General features: G+C 39.9%; 2 protein-coding genes across 2 annotated transcripts; one reads left to right on the top strand and one right to left on the bottom strand.

Annotated features, from left to right (window-relative positions):
- The first annotated feature begins 516 nt into the window (after positions 1-516).
- ighmbp2 (immunoglobulin mu DNA binding protein 2) lies at positions 517-9,293 on the top strand. The gene is made up of 16 exons (XM_083763351.1): positions 517-616; positions 905-987; positions 3,122-3,291; positions 3,392-3,587; positions 3,690-3,787; positions 5,036-5,199; positions 5,434-5,634; positions 5,721-5,868; positions 5,968-6,142; positions 6,313-6,495; positions 6,594-6,712; positions 6,800-6,894; positions 7,129-7,252; positions 7,350-8,186; positions 8,552-8,751; positions 9,072-9,293. The coding sequence occupies exons 2-16, from the start codon at positions 911-913 to the stop codon at positions 9,270-9,272; spliced, it is 2,988 nt and encodes a 995-aa protein (XP_083619477.1). The 5' UTR covers positions 517-616; positions 905-910; the 3' UTR covers positions 9,273-9,293.
- A 156-nt stretch (positions 9,294-9,449) lies between these two features.
- LOC310857609 (zinc-binding protein A33-like) lies at positions 9,450-12,918 on the bottom strand (the record flags this gene model as incomplete). The annotated part of the gene is made up of 6 exons (XM_083763352.1): positions 12,129-12,918; positions 11,865-11,960; positions 11,541-11,771; positions 11,405-11,427; positions 11,013-11,131; positions 9,450-10,033 (listed from the first exon to the last, which is right to left on the bottom strand). Exons 1-6 carry the CDS (start codon positions 12,525-12,527, stop codon positions 9,450-9,452), a joined length of 1,452 nt encoding a protein of 483 aa, XP_083619478.1. The 5' UTR covers positions 12,528-12,918.
- Positions 12,919-15,405: the final 2,487 nt, after the last annotated feature.

The following is a 15,405-nucleotide window of genomic DNA, read 5'->3' as shown; positions in this document are numbered from 1 at the left end:
CATTCTGGGTCCGGAAACGGTACTTTTTGTCAGCCTTGACCCCAGTAGAAGGTCTGCTACTGTGAATTTTACACCTCTCCCGCTTAGCGGAGAGTGGGGTGTGGTATAGGACATCTCCCCGAACGCGTGGGTATGTCCAGATAGTTGCCTTGCGGAGCCGTCTTTTGTCCAGTGTCCACTTTATAAAGTCCATGCACTCCAGTGAATAGCATTTATCCATTTAGATAACTTTATTATTATTATTATAAGGATTTAATTACTTATTCTTACACAGAAACATAATGTGTGTCTTATAGCATCATATAGCATCATTTAAATGCTTAATTTGTAGTTTTAATGTGCAAATTAAACTTTTTTTCAATACTCTAGAGGGTACTCTTATTTTGAAGAGATCGTCCACCGGAAGTCTTAAATTAGCTCACTAGATTAGCTCACTAGACGCTGCCGTAGTCGGCGAAGACATTTTTAGCTACCGGGGTAAATGTCATTTTGATTTTGCTATTGCAGCCAGACACTCTTGATTTGCTTTGCATCACAAATGAATCACCGCATTTAAAACTGATATCAACATTATTGTTATTATACCCCGATGTTTTGATCTCATCTCAGGAAATACGTGAGTGTCATTGACTTCGACTTGACAGTATTTTACTCTAACGTAATGTAAGTGCTAGCAAGTTTTTAACATGGTTAAGACTTAAGAGTGTAACAGTTTATACACTCGGGGCATCAAAATACCCCGAGTGCAACAAGGTCAAATAAAGAAGCTAGGACAAAAATACGAGATATTATGTTGTATATTAGTTGCCATTATCTGCTATGCTTGTTATTGCTTGTTTTACGTGCTATAAGCTTTATTAACTGACTGTCTGTCATATCTCTGATGTTGATTGCTTCTTTTTAGTGAGTAATGGAAATTGAACAGTTTGTGTCCACGACACTTGAGCTGCTACAGGAGGAGAGAGAGGCTGAAATAGAGGAGACCAGGTATGTGAACTGTGGCTCATCTAGCCGCAATTTGCAACTCTAGATTTTTTTACAATGGGTTGAATCTAGCCCTACAAGCAGAACCCAATGCTACTGAAGTTTCTGAAATTTTTTAGACCCAGAGCATTGGGTCCTATTCCACCTCCACCCTGCCACCGGGTACGCACACATATATAAACGTAAACAACTTTGGATAAGTCCTTCTGCGCTCTTTCAGGACTTCGTGTGAGGGTTTCTGAATGTGTGAACTTTAACCCTCTAACACCCAGCGTTGCTTTTTAGCAACAATTTTATTTTATTTTATTACTAAATTATTATAATTATTTTCTGTTCTTTTTTCACCTAAACGTCATCAGTGATGTTCATTGCAATGCCATTTCAATGCCATTGGTCATGATATTTGCATATAAATACCCCCCACAGAGGCTGGAATTCACACAAATTAAAAATGTCTGGACTCTGTGCGATTTTGAAATTTTTTTAACCTAAGACTTTTGACCTTTACCCTAATAAAAGTAGGTAAAATAATTGTAATATATGTTTTTTTGTGATCATTAGAATGTCTAGAACATGTTTTATTCATTATTGTGAAAGATATCCTCCAAATGTAAATTATTAATTTATTATATTATTATATAATTATTATATAATTATTATAAATTTTCCATCAAACTTTATTTTTTTATTTTTTTTAACATATGTTTTAGTGTCAGTCCTAGTAGTACAAAGTAGTAGTAAGGTTGAAATCTATTTTTTGCAAGTAGAAATTAATGCGGGTGTTAGAGGGTTAAGTACCTATAAATACCGCTGCGAATATCTCCTGTGGCGCGGAAGCCGTTAAGTATTTTTGTTTGACCGATTTGGTCGCTTTGATTATTCTCTTCCTTCCTTGTTTATTGACACCTCATTGTACCGCCTATCTGGCTAGCTAGTGGCGCTATAGCTATGACACAGCAGATCAGAGGCAGGGACGTAGCCGCACAAGCCAACCGCACACCGGGAGGCGGTACAATAAACGGTAAACAAACAAGAAGAAATAAAGCGACCAAATCGGTCAAACAAAGATTAAAAATACTTAACGGCTTCCGCGCCACAGGAGATATTCGCAGCGGAATGTATAGGTACTTATAGTTCACGAATTCAGAAGCCCTCAAAGGAAAACAGGCCGTCAAACGGCACAGATACGATGTTACGGAGCATATTTATGTCCGCGTTCCAAAATTCCCATACGAAAATATAGTTATGAACAGGGACCCTACATAAAACTCATCCAAATTTCAGAAAAGCTTTATGGAGGGTTCCCGAGAGGGGCTAGGTTGAATCTAGAGTTGCAACAAGCTCCATCCACTTCCTATTCATCATTTTTGGTTTGCGATCTGCTTGTCTTAAACGACGTTAAACTCACCAACATTGCAGCTGTAGTACAAGCTTGAATTATCCTCTTTCAATCTGCCGAGCTTGTTTTTCATAAAAATCCACCGTAGAGATGTTATGAGCTACTTTCTGTCAAGACATCCTCTGCAAGTGATTATTTTTTTAAGTGTTGCAGTTTGGAAGCACTCGTTTTTGTTAACGGGTCGCGCTGCTGCCTCCTGCATTATGTGCAGATTCGAAACAGGTTGAACGCAGGGCCGTTCAGTGACGTACGACGAGTGCTTCCAAACTCCAGCACTTAGAAAAATAATCACTTGCAGAGGATGTCTTGACAGAAAGTAGCTCATAACATGTCTACGGTGGATTTTTATGAAAAACAAGCTCGGCAGATTGAAAGAGGATAATTCAAGCTTGTACTACAGCTGCAATGTTGGTGAGTTTAACGTCGTTTAAGACAAGCAGATCGCAAACCAAAAATGATGAATAGGAAGTGGATGGAGCTTGTTGCAATGCTAGATTCATCCCATTATAAAAAAATCTAGAGTTGCAAATTGCGGCTATGGCTCATCATGCATTGAAGAATCGGCTAAAATGAATGTTTTTCTATTAATATTTCCCCCTTTATAATGAAAGATACATGCTTTACGATGAAGGTGTATACTTCCTCTAACCCCTGACCACAGTTTTGTTCCCCAATTAAGGGAGTGTGGGCATTGATAAACATCAGTGAAAAGTGTTTTCTGGGTGTGTCTTTCCACAGGTTATGGCAGGAGAACATCTCTCTTAAGGATCTTCAGAGCAAAGGAGTATGTCTTCTGAAACTACAGCTAAGAAGTCAGTCTACAGGCCTGTATGGTCGGACACTCGTCATTCTAGAACCAAGGAAACATGTCAGCCCGTCACTTCTTCCTAGTAACAGTTTTGGACCCGGTGAGAACGGTTGAGAAAAATGTATGATCTGTTTTCAGTCATAGATTATTAGATGCTCACATTAAGCTTAGTAATATAAATATTCCGGCCTTTCTTACAGGGGACATTGTTGGCTTATATGACACAAGTGGATGCAGTGCTGCCTTGCAGCTTGGGACAGGGATAGTGACCAGGGTCAGCCAAGCATCTATAACAGTGGCATTTGAAGACTCTCAGGATGGATTCAGTGTTGACTCAGACTCCCTCTACAACCTCTTGAAGTTGGCAAACGATGTCACCTACAAACGAATGAAACGGTGAGTGTTATTTGTTATGGAACACGCCTTTTGTGGATGTATTTTAGACAAATTCACACATGAAGCAAGCAGTGTGTTTTCACAAATGATGTCTTTTTGCAGAGCCTTGAATACTTTGAATGGATACAGCAATGGGCCAGCCTCCAATCTTATTGGGGTTCTGTTTGGGTACTCGGCACCTAGCTCTCACTCACAGTCAAGTAAGCTTTTCCTCCGGTCTTATTGGGGTTCTGTTCGGGTACTCGGCACCTAGCTCTCACTCACAGTCAAGTAAGCTTTTCACAAACGATACCTATCATACCCACTGGTGAACTTCAGTTTTATGTTTCACCCAGCTGAGTGCTGCCCACATAAGAGGGGAGGGGCAGTTAGGGGTTAAGTGTCTTGCTCGGGAACACTTCGACACATTAGAGCTGGATTCGTATCTGGGACCTCTGGAGTCCTAGGCAGGCTCACTGGTAACAAGACAACTCACCCCGTTTCTGTTTTCCTCCCAGAATTTTCCCCAGTGAGGGGTGGGAGATGCTGGTCAGCAGACGGCTGGACTTTGAATTTCTCTAACTATAAACTTTCATGACAGCAGACAGCCAAGTACAAATATAATTTATGAAAAGCTACTACAGTGAAGTCTGTTCACAGAAGTTGTTGTAGGATATGTGGGGATTATCTGACGAGGTACCATTTGAGTGTGCAAAACCTTACATATACAAAATAATACTAAATTGTTTATAGGGTCAATATAAGTAAAATAATATAGCCTTTCCACAGGAGTATCTTTTTATATTTTTCCAAAAATAATACAAACAGCCAATAGCATATTACAAAGTTATCACCCTCACTGGTGAAAATTCCGGGAGGAAAAACGGGCAAGCCCTGGGCTCACTAACCATTCAGCTATGGCCGCCCCATATACAGTATATATCTTTTTATTGGAAACTATATAAAGATACCTATCAATTCATGCTAGTCCATCTTCTTACTCAGAGTATTGGATATTATGTGCTGAAGGTTTATCTAACTCAGAGGGGAAATTGTGTTGTTACGGTGACATGATGGATTGATCATTTTATTAGACAATAAAATGCAAACAGTACATGGTACAGTAAAGCACATTTGGTCCAAAAGGACAGCACTGAAGAAAGACCTTGTTTCCCTTACCTTATTTATCCCTAAACTTAATTGTCATTTTTTACTATATTAAAAAACAATAAACAAACACACTAGTAAAAAATGGCAAATACGTTTAGGGATAAGGGGTAAGGGGTGGCACAAGATATAGCCATAGTCCCCAGAGGAATCTGTTAGCATCCCAATCCAAATGTATAGAAAATGTTAATCTACAGTGTATACACAGGTTCAAAATCTCATTTTAGATGTAATTTAAGATGACAGAGATCACTCTCAATTTTAAGTAAGCAATATTTTATGTATTTATTGTGGCTTTTCAGATGATGTATCTTTTTTTAACTTGGAGCTGGATGAGTCCCAGAGAGAAGCTGTGTCCTTTGCTCTGTCTCAGAGGGAAGTGGCTGTGATTCATGGCCCGCCAGGCACTGGGAAGACTACCACAGTAGTTGAGATTATCCTCCAAGCAATCAAGCAAGGACAAAAGGTATATTGTAGTTGAAAGCAATGGGTGCATGTGTTGTCATAGAGCCCTCGTAGAAGTGCAGATACCCTGAAGAATTTGTCACAATTGTTACACACTGAGCTACTGCGAGCCCATGTTTATCCTGTTGCTTTTGTCAATGGAACATTCTCAGTCCGGTTGTAATAGTTTTGAGAAGTACTCCCTCCCAGTAAGGGCGAAATCCATTTGACCCCCTCCCTCACTCTGTTTGTGTAGGTTTTGTGCTGTGCCTCATCCAATGTGGCTGTGGATAATCTGGTTGAGAGGTTAGCACGTTGCAAAGCCAAGGTCCTGAGACTAGGTCATCCCGCCAGACTACTGGAGTCTATACAGAAACACTCCCTAGATGCTGTCCTCGCCCACAGTGACAACACAAATATCATCGCTGACATCCGCAAAGACATTGATAAAGCTCTTGTAAGTATGTGAATGCATCTGTCACCACTTGCAGGTGCAATGTTTTGAACATGTTCGTAAAGCATACCTCTTATTCGTTTCTAAAGACGGGAATGAAGAAGATGCGTGACAAAGGTGAGCGGTCCAGCTTCAAACGGGAGTTAGGTGAGCTGCGAAAAGAGCTGAGAACCAGGGAGGCAACGGCCATCGGCCAGATCCTGAAAAGTGCTGATGTCGTGTTATCCACCAACACAGGTCAGAATTGGCCTCCAGTCTGGATCATGCCACTCAAACACAACAGGCAGGATGAAAGGCAATTGAATCAGCAGCCACTTGTCTCCTGTGTCTTCCCAGGTGCTTCTGGTGATGGTCCTCTGAAGTTCCTGCCAGCTGACCATTTTGATTGGGTGGTGATAGATGAGTGTGCCCAGGCCCTGGAGAGCAGCTGCTGGATTGCCCTGCTTAAAGCACGCAAGTGCATCTTGGCAGGAGACTACAAGCAACTACCACCAACAATCAAATCACAAACGTAAATTATTTTACTCTCAAATGAACAATGCTGATTACTTTAAACAGTTTTTCATCTCCTATTTTTCTGCTTATGCATTGAAACATTACTTACTTGCCTTTTTTGTACATTCATACTTGCCTTTTTTGTACATTCATCGTTGCGTTTATTTGCTCTCGTGTGTCCTGTAGGGCTGCATCAAAAGGCTTATCTGTCAGCCTGATGGAGAGGCTCATTCAGAAATATGGGGATACGGTGGTCCGCATGCTAACAGTACAGTATCGCATGAACAGTGCCATTATGGAGTGGGCCTCCAAAGAGATGTACCAGGGAAGACTGACTGCCCACAGCTCTGTGGCGAGTCACTTGCTAAAGTTAGAACGAGTTATTATACAATTAAAATATTTAAAATTCAAAAATTAATTTAGGTTTACCAAGAACACATACTTATAGTGGTGTTTTCCCCAAATAGAGATCTTCCAGGAATAACCTGTGTGGAGGAGACTAGTACCCCTCTTCTCCTCATCGATACAGCTGGCTGTGGGCTGAGTGAGATGGAGAATGACGATGAGCAATCTAAAGGCAATCAAGGTTAGTCCCCTGTCTGTTTGCATTTTAACATTATTTAGTGGTTGGATGTCAAATGCAAACAGTTTTGTATTGTTGTCTCCCCCACAGGTGAAGTAGACATTGTTGAGCTTCACATAAAGGCCTTGATAGAAGCTGGATTAAAAGCTAAAGACATAGCTGTTATTGCACCCTACAATTTACAGGTAAGGCATTGATTTTAGTCATTACTTTGACATACAAAATATTCTTTTTTTAAGCTGCAAAACTATGTTTAAAAAAGAAGAAAAATAAAAAAGACACCTACACAAAAAAAGTTTGTAAATTGTGAAAGTACTGACCTGCCAAGCTAAACCCCGGTGGGCGCTTGAGAGATTATGGTCTTTGATAGAAGAATATTTCCTAGACTCCCAGACTTATGAGTTGTGATCTCTGTAAAGGTTCATCTTCTGCGTCAGAGGCTTTCTGCGAGACACCCAGAGCTGGAGATCAAGTCTGTTGATGGCTTTCAGGGCAGAGAGAAAGAGGCTGTGGTACTGTCATTAGTTCGCTCTAACCGAAAAGGTAACCTCTCGACACAAAGCCTAACCTGTGTATGTATCACAGACTATATTAACAAATGTGACATCCTCCTTAATGTACATTGTTACGTTTTATTTAGGTGAAGTTGGATTTCTTGCTGAAGACAGAAGGATAAACGTGGCCGTTACCCGTGCCAGACGTCATATTGCTGTGGTGTGTGACTCACAGACCGTTCAAAGCCATGCCTTTCTGAAGTCTCTGATCAGCCACATGACTGACTGCGGAGAGGTCCGAACCGCCTTCGAGTACCTCCATGACATCGTACCACAAAATTATACCCGGAACCACAAAGAGACCAAGGCTAACACTGATGCTAACAGCTCCTTGTCTACCAAACAGAAGGTCAAAGATCACAATGTGGGCAAAGTAGAGCCAAGACCAATAATATCTACTGGTACCAAGAGTAAGTTTGATAATGCTGGCTCCAATAAGCACACAAAGTCCTCCATTCTGCCTCTCAGTGATGAGCAAGCGAAGAGCAAATACACAGAGATCAGGGAGCAGGTTGAAACCTTTCTGAATGACCTAAACCGCACTGAACTACAATTCCCATCATGCCTCAACTCCCACGATCGCCTTCTGGTCCACCAGATCTCAGAAGAGCTGGGTATCAGGCATGAAAGCACAGGGGAGGGGAAGACCCGATGCATCACTGTCTCTAGACCGCTGCAGTCCAAACTAACTGAGGATGTTGTCACTGAGGAGTCAACAGGACTCACCCAGGAAATTGGGAAAATGGACCCAGAGTCCCAAGACGGGCCATCCTCTCAAGATCCACTAGACTTGAAAAGTTTACATTTGGAGCGAATGAGAAGGGAGCAACAGAAACGGGAAGAAAATGCCAAGCAAAAGAAGCAACAGGGTAACATTAACATTCACACAGCCCAATCTTCTAAGAAGACCAAGTCGGCTAAAGGTAGCATTTGGTTTATTACAAGTTAATATAAAATTAAATTATATGTTTAGCTGGTTGAGTATTCTTGCATGATGCCTGATACAGTTCTTTCGAAAATGTATAGACATGATGAGATTTGTTGACTCAACGTCAATTCTGTTAGTTAAATTTGGTGAGGGAAGACTGTCACTTCAGCAAAAGAATTACATTTTGTGACTAAATAAAAAGGATTAAGAATAATTCAACAAAAATAAAACTATTCATAGGAGGCAGGAAGTGATCACCCCATTCGTATTACTGGAACTGGATTTGACTTTCTTTGTTGGTTACAGGTCTACGCTAAAGGCAGTGACGGTAGTAACAGGCAGATCTCTTTTTTTTCTCAGGAAAGAACCGCACCAAAGCAGGTGCCTGCGATATTGCTGCTGCAGCCACTGTGGATGACGACTTTGACACGCTCATAAATGCTGTGGTGAAGGCCGAAAGTGTGTGCAGTTTTGCCAAATGTAAAGCATCTGTGCTATTACTTGGCCAACTTTGCAAGTTTTGCAATAGACAATATTGCCTGAGTCACCACATACCAGAGGTAAGATGTGTGTGGAGTGTACTGTATATGAGAACCATACTTGATGAAGAAAGAGTTAAATTTGGGATGGAAATACTCCAAAGTGTAGGCAATCACAGGAAATCATTTGAAGTCAACACAGGATAGTTTTGTGTGACACGATGAATGGTCTTGATTGATCCTACCTGGATGTAATAAATACAAATAATAATGCAAATACTATTTCAGCCATGTCTTTGATAAGCTTTATTACAAATAATTTCATAACAAGTATATACTATATAGTTATTTTTTTATGGTTGTCGTGTATGCTCATAAAATCAAACTTGAATCACTTTCAGGTCCATGGCTGTGGAGACAAAGCCAAGACTCATGCTCGGATGAGAATAAGCAAAGAAGGTGTTCTCTATGCTGGTAGTGGAAAGACAGACAAATCTATGGACCCCAACAAGAAGGCTTATCTGCAAAGAAAGCTGGACTCAAAACTGAAAGATATGGCCTCTCAGAGAAAAACAACAAAAAAAGAGGAAGAAAATAGATGATTACTGTGTACAATATATGACGTTAAGAAAGAATGTTCAGAATTAAGTCTAAATTTACAGTTGGTTAAAACCTATATATAAATATGTTGCCTGAATTCCATATATACAGCAAATTACAAAATCACATGTTTTGTGATGTCATCATTGTTTAGAATCGTATTTTTCGCCCAAAAGGAACTACTTTTGTTTCTTCCAGCTAGCTATCTTGGTCTGCTCTACATCTATAGATACTGGCATTGGACAAATGCTCAGTGGGTTGGAGCTTTTCCCATCCTCGTACATACCGGGAGAAAAGTAAGGGAACATTCTCTCAGTGAATCTGTCTTTGAATGTATACATTGGTGTTAAATCAGTAGCGTTGATGAACACCACCTTCCCCTTGTCAAAGTCCAGCTCCACTGTGACTCTCTGGGGTTTGTTTTTCACCACTAGCTTGGTGCGAGGTGTGGTCTGAGCCCAGTACGTGTCCCCATTACACAGGCCAATGACCCAGAAGCCCTCCACTGGGTTCAAGAAGATGGTGTTCTTTCTTTTGATGGACTCTCTGGCCATGCCTATGTACCAATCCTTTCCATGTCCCACCTCCACTGTCCAGCTGTGCTTTCCAGAAACAAAGCCAGTCGCTCCCAGCACGGCGATCCGGCTGCTGCATCGTTCAGGGTTGTCGGGGAGGAGCCGCTTACTGCCGTACCACACACTGGTCAATTCCTCTGAGAAGTTCAGGTTGGACTGGGCTGTGTTTGGGTCCAGAGTGATGGGAGCTAGAAGCATACATTACAGGGGGTTGGAAATAACATTTTAGTAGTACACTTCAGTCAATATACAGGTGCATCTAAAAAAAATGAATATCGTGGAAAAGTCTTCTTCCCTAATATAATTCAAAATGTAAAACCTTAATTTATTCTAGATTAATTGCGCATGAAGTGAAATATTTAAAACCTTTTTTTGTTTTAATCTTGATGATTATGGCATACAGCCCATGAAACTCATCTCAAAATAGAATATTTTCTGAGATCACTAAAAAAAGATATTTATAATACAGAAATGTCGACCATCTGAAATGTATGTTATTGGATTATACATCGTCTGGGCTACTTTTAAACAAATTATTTTATCAATGGGGTGTGGAATGGACTGATAAGCCTGTGGCACTGTTGAGGTCTTATGGAAGCCCAGATTTGCTTTGATAGCAGCTTTAAATTAATTGTATTAACTTAACTTTTCAGATAATTTAGAAAATAAACCAGTCACAAGCTCTTGTTAATATTTTTCATTGATAAAATCCCACAGACGGAATAAACCACTTTAAACAAAATATATATCTGCTGTTGGGAAGAAAAGGAAAAATAAATTCTGGAAATGAAGAAAACCTTCACAAACAAATTAATACTGCCTCATCAAACTTGGTGTTGTGACTTTATATTGTTTTATAAAAAATGAAAATCCTCAAATGGAGTTATGGTTTCCTCCCGGCAGCAACGAATAATAACGGATCTACAAGCGCACAGCACGTTGCATCACTACCGGCGAGTCTAGCCCACTTTTGTGTGACGCAGTCAAGTACAAAGTGTAAAAAAAAATAGGGCATTCATTTATGAAAAACAAAAAGATGAAGATATATGACGATGGAGATACATGGTTTATCTATCAATGCATTGCATTGCAAAAAGCTTTAATCTTCAGTGAGGGACATCGTCATGACCAGGCTTAATGATAGAATTAATGGTCTTGTTTACTCACCACACTCAATAACTTCAAACATCTTCCTCCATGTCCGGAATTTCAGTGTCCCCATATGTTTAGCAGAATCTATTAAAATATCCCGAATACACTCTGGATCAACAAAGTTGTATTTGGCCCTTGAAGGTAAAGAGAAAATATATGTAATCATTTTTTGGACTGATGAAATTGGCTTTAGTAAGTAGTTAGTTATACCGAAGGAGCTTCTTCAATCATCTCATATAAACCATGCTTGTAAATGGTAAATTCTTAAAGTTGTAAATTGAACCATCTGGAACCCAATGACAACATATTACATTAGACCTATTTTTTATTAAAATGATAAAACATGACCTCTTGATAGTCTATCAGTTCAACTTAAGTAATCTTTAAGTGCCCGTGCTTATAAATACCTGCTTTTTGTGTTCTTGTAGTCCTACAATGAGGGGAATGGAATGGAAGCAGTTCAAATAATTGTACATATCGGTATGAGTCTCTAATCTGATAATGAAGTTATTTTTGTCATACAAGGAAGCATACAGTAACTACCTGCAAGAAAGGAATGTCCTTTGTTCTGATGGCTTGCTCTACATCACTGATTATCTCTGAGAGGTCTTTGATCTTATTTTCAATGCTCTCCAACTTCATCAACATCAAGTAGAGTTTATTTTCTTCTTCTTGTCGTAGCTTAATCAATGTGGCCTCCTCTTCCTCCCAAAGAAACTGGTGTAACTTCCCAAATTCGTTCTTTATTGCGTTCTCATTTTCATCTGTTTGTGACTAATTTTAGGGAGACCAAACAGTTAGTATTTTTGTTTGTGTTATATAACTAAAACATTGTAGGATAATAAATACCGGTGTCATGAAATGTACCTTTAAATATGTTTTGGTTTCCTCCCATTGCTCTTTTGTCTTGTTGAGTACTTTTAGCTGTTTCTGCAGGGTTTCCAGCTTGGCAGATACTTCTTTCTGAAATGTAGATGGCAAGAAACTAGTATTATTATTATCACTGATAACAATGCCTCTTTTCCATTCAGATTCACATAAATCACATTACTAACCAGTAACCAGTTAATACTCTTATACTGTATGGTTTCCCTGTTATGATATGATTCTTACATACACCTGTTACTGTACCTTTTTCTCCAGGGCTGCCTCTTCTACTGGGCAACATGCATGTATTTTATGCTGCTTTGATGTCTTACAAATCAGACAGATGGTCTCTTCATCCTTCTGACAGAAAAGCTGCAGCTTTTCGTTGTGCCAAATGCAGAGTTCTTCTGTATTCTCACTTGTCCTTTGCTCTTGAAAATTCTCTGCTGCTATCTTTAGTGCCAAGTTGATAGGAGGCCTCTCAGAGGTGGACATTGTGCGACACACAGGGCATTCTCGACATCCTTTACATTCCCAGATCTTCTGTACACAAACTTTGCAAAAGTTATGACCACATTTCAGTTGAACAGGGACGCTAAAAACCCCACAGCATATAGGACACAGCAGGTCCCCCTCAGAGAGCGAAACCCTGGCTGCCATCATGCGCTCCTTCCTGTAAAGTTATGTTGTCATTTGAATTCAGACAGAAAATCAGTTCAAGGCAAGACTTCCTTGTTGATGAACTGGTTAAACTGGTAGCTCCAGCTGAATACGTATAAGGCTCTGTATGTCATAAAGTAATCCTATTATGCAGATTATTCTCGAGATGATGCAATTATAAATGAATTAAATATTCAGGAATATTTTATTTATTTATTTGTTTATGTTATTTGACCTGTCAAGGCCTTTGACCTAGCTGTCAAACCTTTTACAATACAAAAAACATGTATCAAGTTATAAAACATGAAACTGTTTCATTTTATATGGAGTTTATAGCCGAGGCTCCCTGGTTAGGACTTTCTATATCAACCTAGTTAAAAAAAACAATCAATTTACAAAAGGGACATGCATGAAGCTCTAATATAAATGTAAAAAGCACTAACATTCCCAGTCATACAGTCATGAAAGCAGTGACGCCAACAAAGTGTACCTAACATATTCGCACCTCTGGTTAAACCAGTGTTTAACCTTTTCATTCAATATTTTGAGATCAGTTTGTTTTTGAGGGGCACTAGCCCCTCCTATGTTTTTTTGACAATGAAAGGAAAATTTACATAGACGAGCAAATCGGCTAACCAATCGCATACAATTTACAATTTAGGCATTTAGCAGACGCTTTAATCTAGAGCGACTTACATTAAGTAAGAACAAAATACTAAAATACTAAAAATACAAAAGCATGGCAATACATCACATACATAAAAAGTTATCATGAAACATGCGTAAGCTATGAACGTAACAGTGGAATATCTATATAATGAAACTATACATATACTGTATACTATAAAGTGCTATGACTACATACAATGTAATTCTAGTGCTGTCTACATAACTGCTATAAGTATAAAATGCTATCTAAGTCTACAAAGTGCTATCTAAGGGGCTAGGGTAAGTGCATGATGGAGTCTGAAAAGGTGGGTTTTCAGACTACGGTGGAAGATTGGGAGTGAGGCTGCAGTTATGATTGCATAAGTTTAAAAAAAAACATTGTATCATGGTTAAAAAATAATAACATAAGTTGACAAATTAATTCATGAAGAAGTATATTAATTTTGTATTGGATGATGTACGATGACAAGAGCGCCCCTCACTTCACACAGGTGTGATTTTTTAATTTAATTTGGTAGGGCATTCCACAGGTGTATCCTTTTTACTGAATAAGGTGGTGCTACCTTGTGGTTGTTGTCTGCTGATTCCCTTGTGGTGATTCTATTATTAGGCCTACCCGTCTCTTTTAACCGAGGATAAAATACAGCTGGGGCAAGATCATGAACACATTTAAATATCAATTTGATAAAGGAGAATTTTAGAAAACTGTCAAAACTAAGCATGTTATATTTTCTAACGATTATGCAATGGTAGCATTTCATTCAGTGCTTGTTGAAAAAAGTGAAGTAATTGGTTTTGTAATTGTTTATGGCATGCATAAACAGTTGGGCTGCGTGCAGTGGTATTGTCTGGTCATTCTAAAACAGCGTAACTTTTTATATTGCTTTTTATATTGCTTGAGAATCAAAAATGACACCCTGAACTATGAACTAAAACAATTTACAGTATACACCCGTCCCTTCCATATGAGTTATAGGCAAGAGGTGAGGTCAGGTAATGTGGGACATCACAAAGTGGGGCAGCTATTGGAATGATTTTAATTGTGTAAAATCAACAACCAGTTACCAACACTTGATCTGGAATTATTGCAACACGTCTTGCCACTAAATGGTTTGCATTTGTGGCTTGGCATCCAGAGCTGGTCCATCTGCATTCATTAATGAACAGTAATGTTGAGCCTGCATCTATCATTTCACTGGTGGTGAATACATGCTGTGCTTATACATCTTAGCTTTGTTCCTGGGAGGCTTTCACCAGGAGTGATGAAAGTACGATGATAAGAGCGCCCTCACTTCACACAGGTTTGATTTTATTTAGATTTAATTTTTTCCATTGTATTTTTATTGAGGCTCTGAAATTTCACATCTGTTCAATCGCAATATACAATGCATATAGGACAAGCACTTTTTCCTCAAAAAACAAGTACCACAATGCAAACAGACATTACATTATATAATGTCTCTGTCTGTCTGTACGTCTGTCTGTAGCCTACGTGTGTACGGCTGTAATGCACGTAACTCGAGGACCGTTAGCTCCACAGACACCCCCAAATGCGACACCCCCACGGGGAGTGCAGTGCCCAGTGTTGAATCGGACGGACACACGGTTGTCCAGAACTGCCACAAAAGGCCCCTGCCCATGCTCCATATATGGAGCAACCTGTTCTGACATCACAACACTCCATATTTGGGCATGCCTGACACAGAACTCCATTACAGGGACACAGAGAGAAGACAGATACAGAAATCTCCATATATGGGCATTAAAGGGACACAGACAGATGGGTGGAACGGGTACTCTGACACGGGTAAAACGGGTATTGCATAGCCGGGTGGGGCATGGATCTCCAACTTCCATCGTTACCGACTCGGTGTAAAAATGTAAATAAATAGATGTACAAGACAAGTAAAGACAGCGAGTACACCAGTCTTGACATGATAATAAGGCACATTGAAGCACATCTAAGACTGGTTTCCATACCTTCGTGAACCCTTCCATGTTATTGTAGGCTATAGGTGGCTGTGTTACACACTCGCCCATTGGGCCATGGCTCTTTAGCCGACGGGTAATGTACGCGGCTTGTTTGAACGAGGTCCCTGGTTCGCCTCGCGGCCGTGGCTACATTGGTGGCAGTGGTGTTGCGTCTGGCGGCACAGACTGTGAGCGTAGTCGACAGCACGAACCCTGCCTGGGGTGGAGTGTGGAGGTCCCC

Source organism: Protomyctophum parallelum (assembly GCF_964188405.1).
Source record: "Protomyctophum parallelum genome assembly, chromosome: 4".
Classification (NCBI taxonomy): Eukaryota; Metazoa; Chordata; class Actinopteri; order Myctophiformes; family Myctophidae; genus Protomyctophum; species Protomyctophum parallelum.
This window is presented reverse-complemented; position numbering and strand designations above follow the sequence as displayed.

Bases quoted from the DNA above. Each gene is read 5' to 3' on its own strand.
- ighmbp2 (XM_083763351.1), top strand. From the start codon at position 911: ATGGAAATTGAACAGTTTGTGTCCACGACACTTGAGCTGCTACAGGAG. The intron at 5,869-5,967 runs GTCAGAATTGGC...GTGTCTTCCCAG, and splicing joins CGTGTTATCCACCAACACAG to GTGCTTCTGGTGATGGTCCT. The intron at 6,496-6,593 runs GTTAGAACGAGT...TTCCCCAAATAG, and splicing joins GTGGCGAGTCACTTGCTAAA to AGATCTTCCAGGAATAACCT.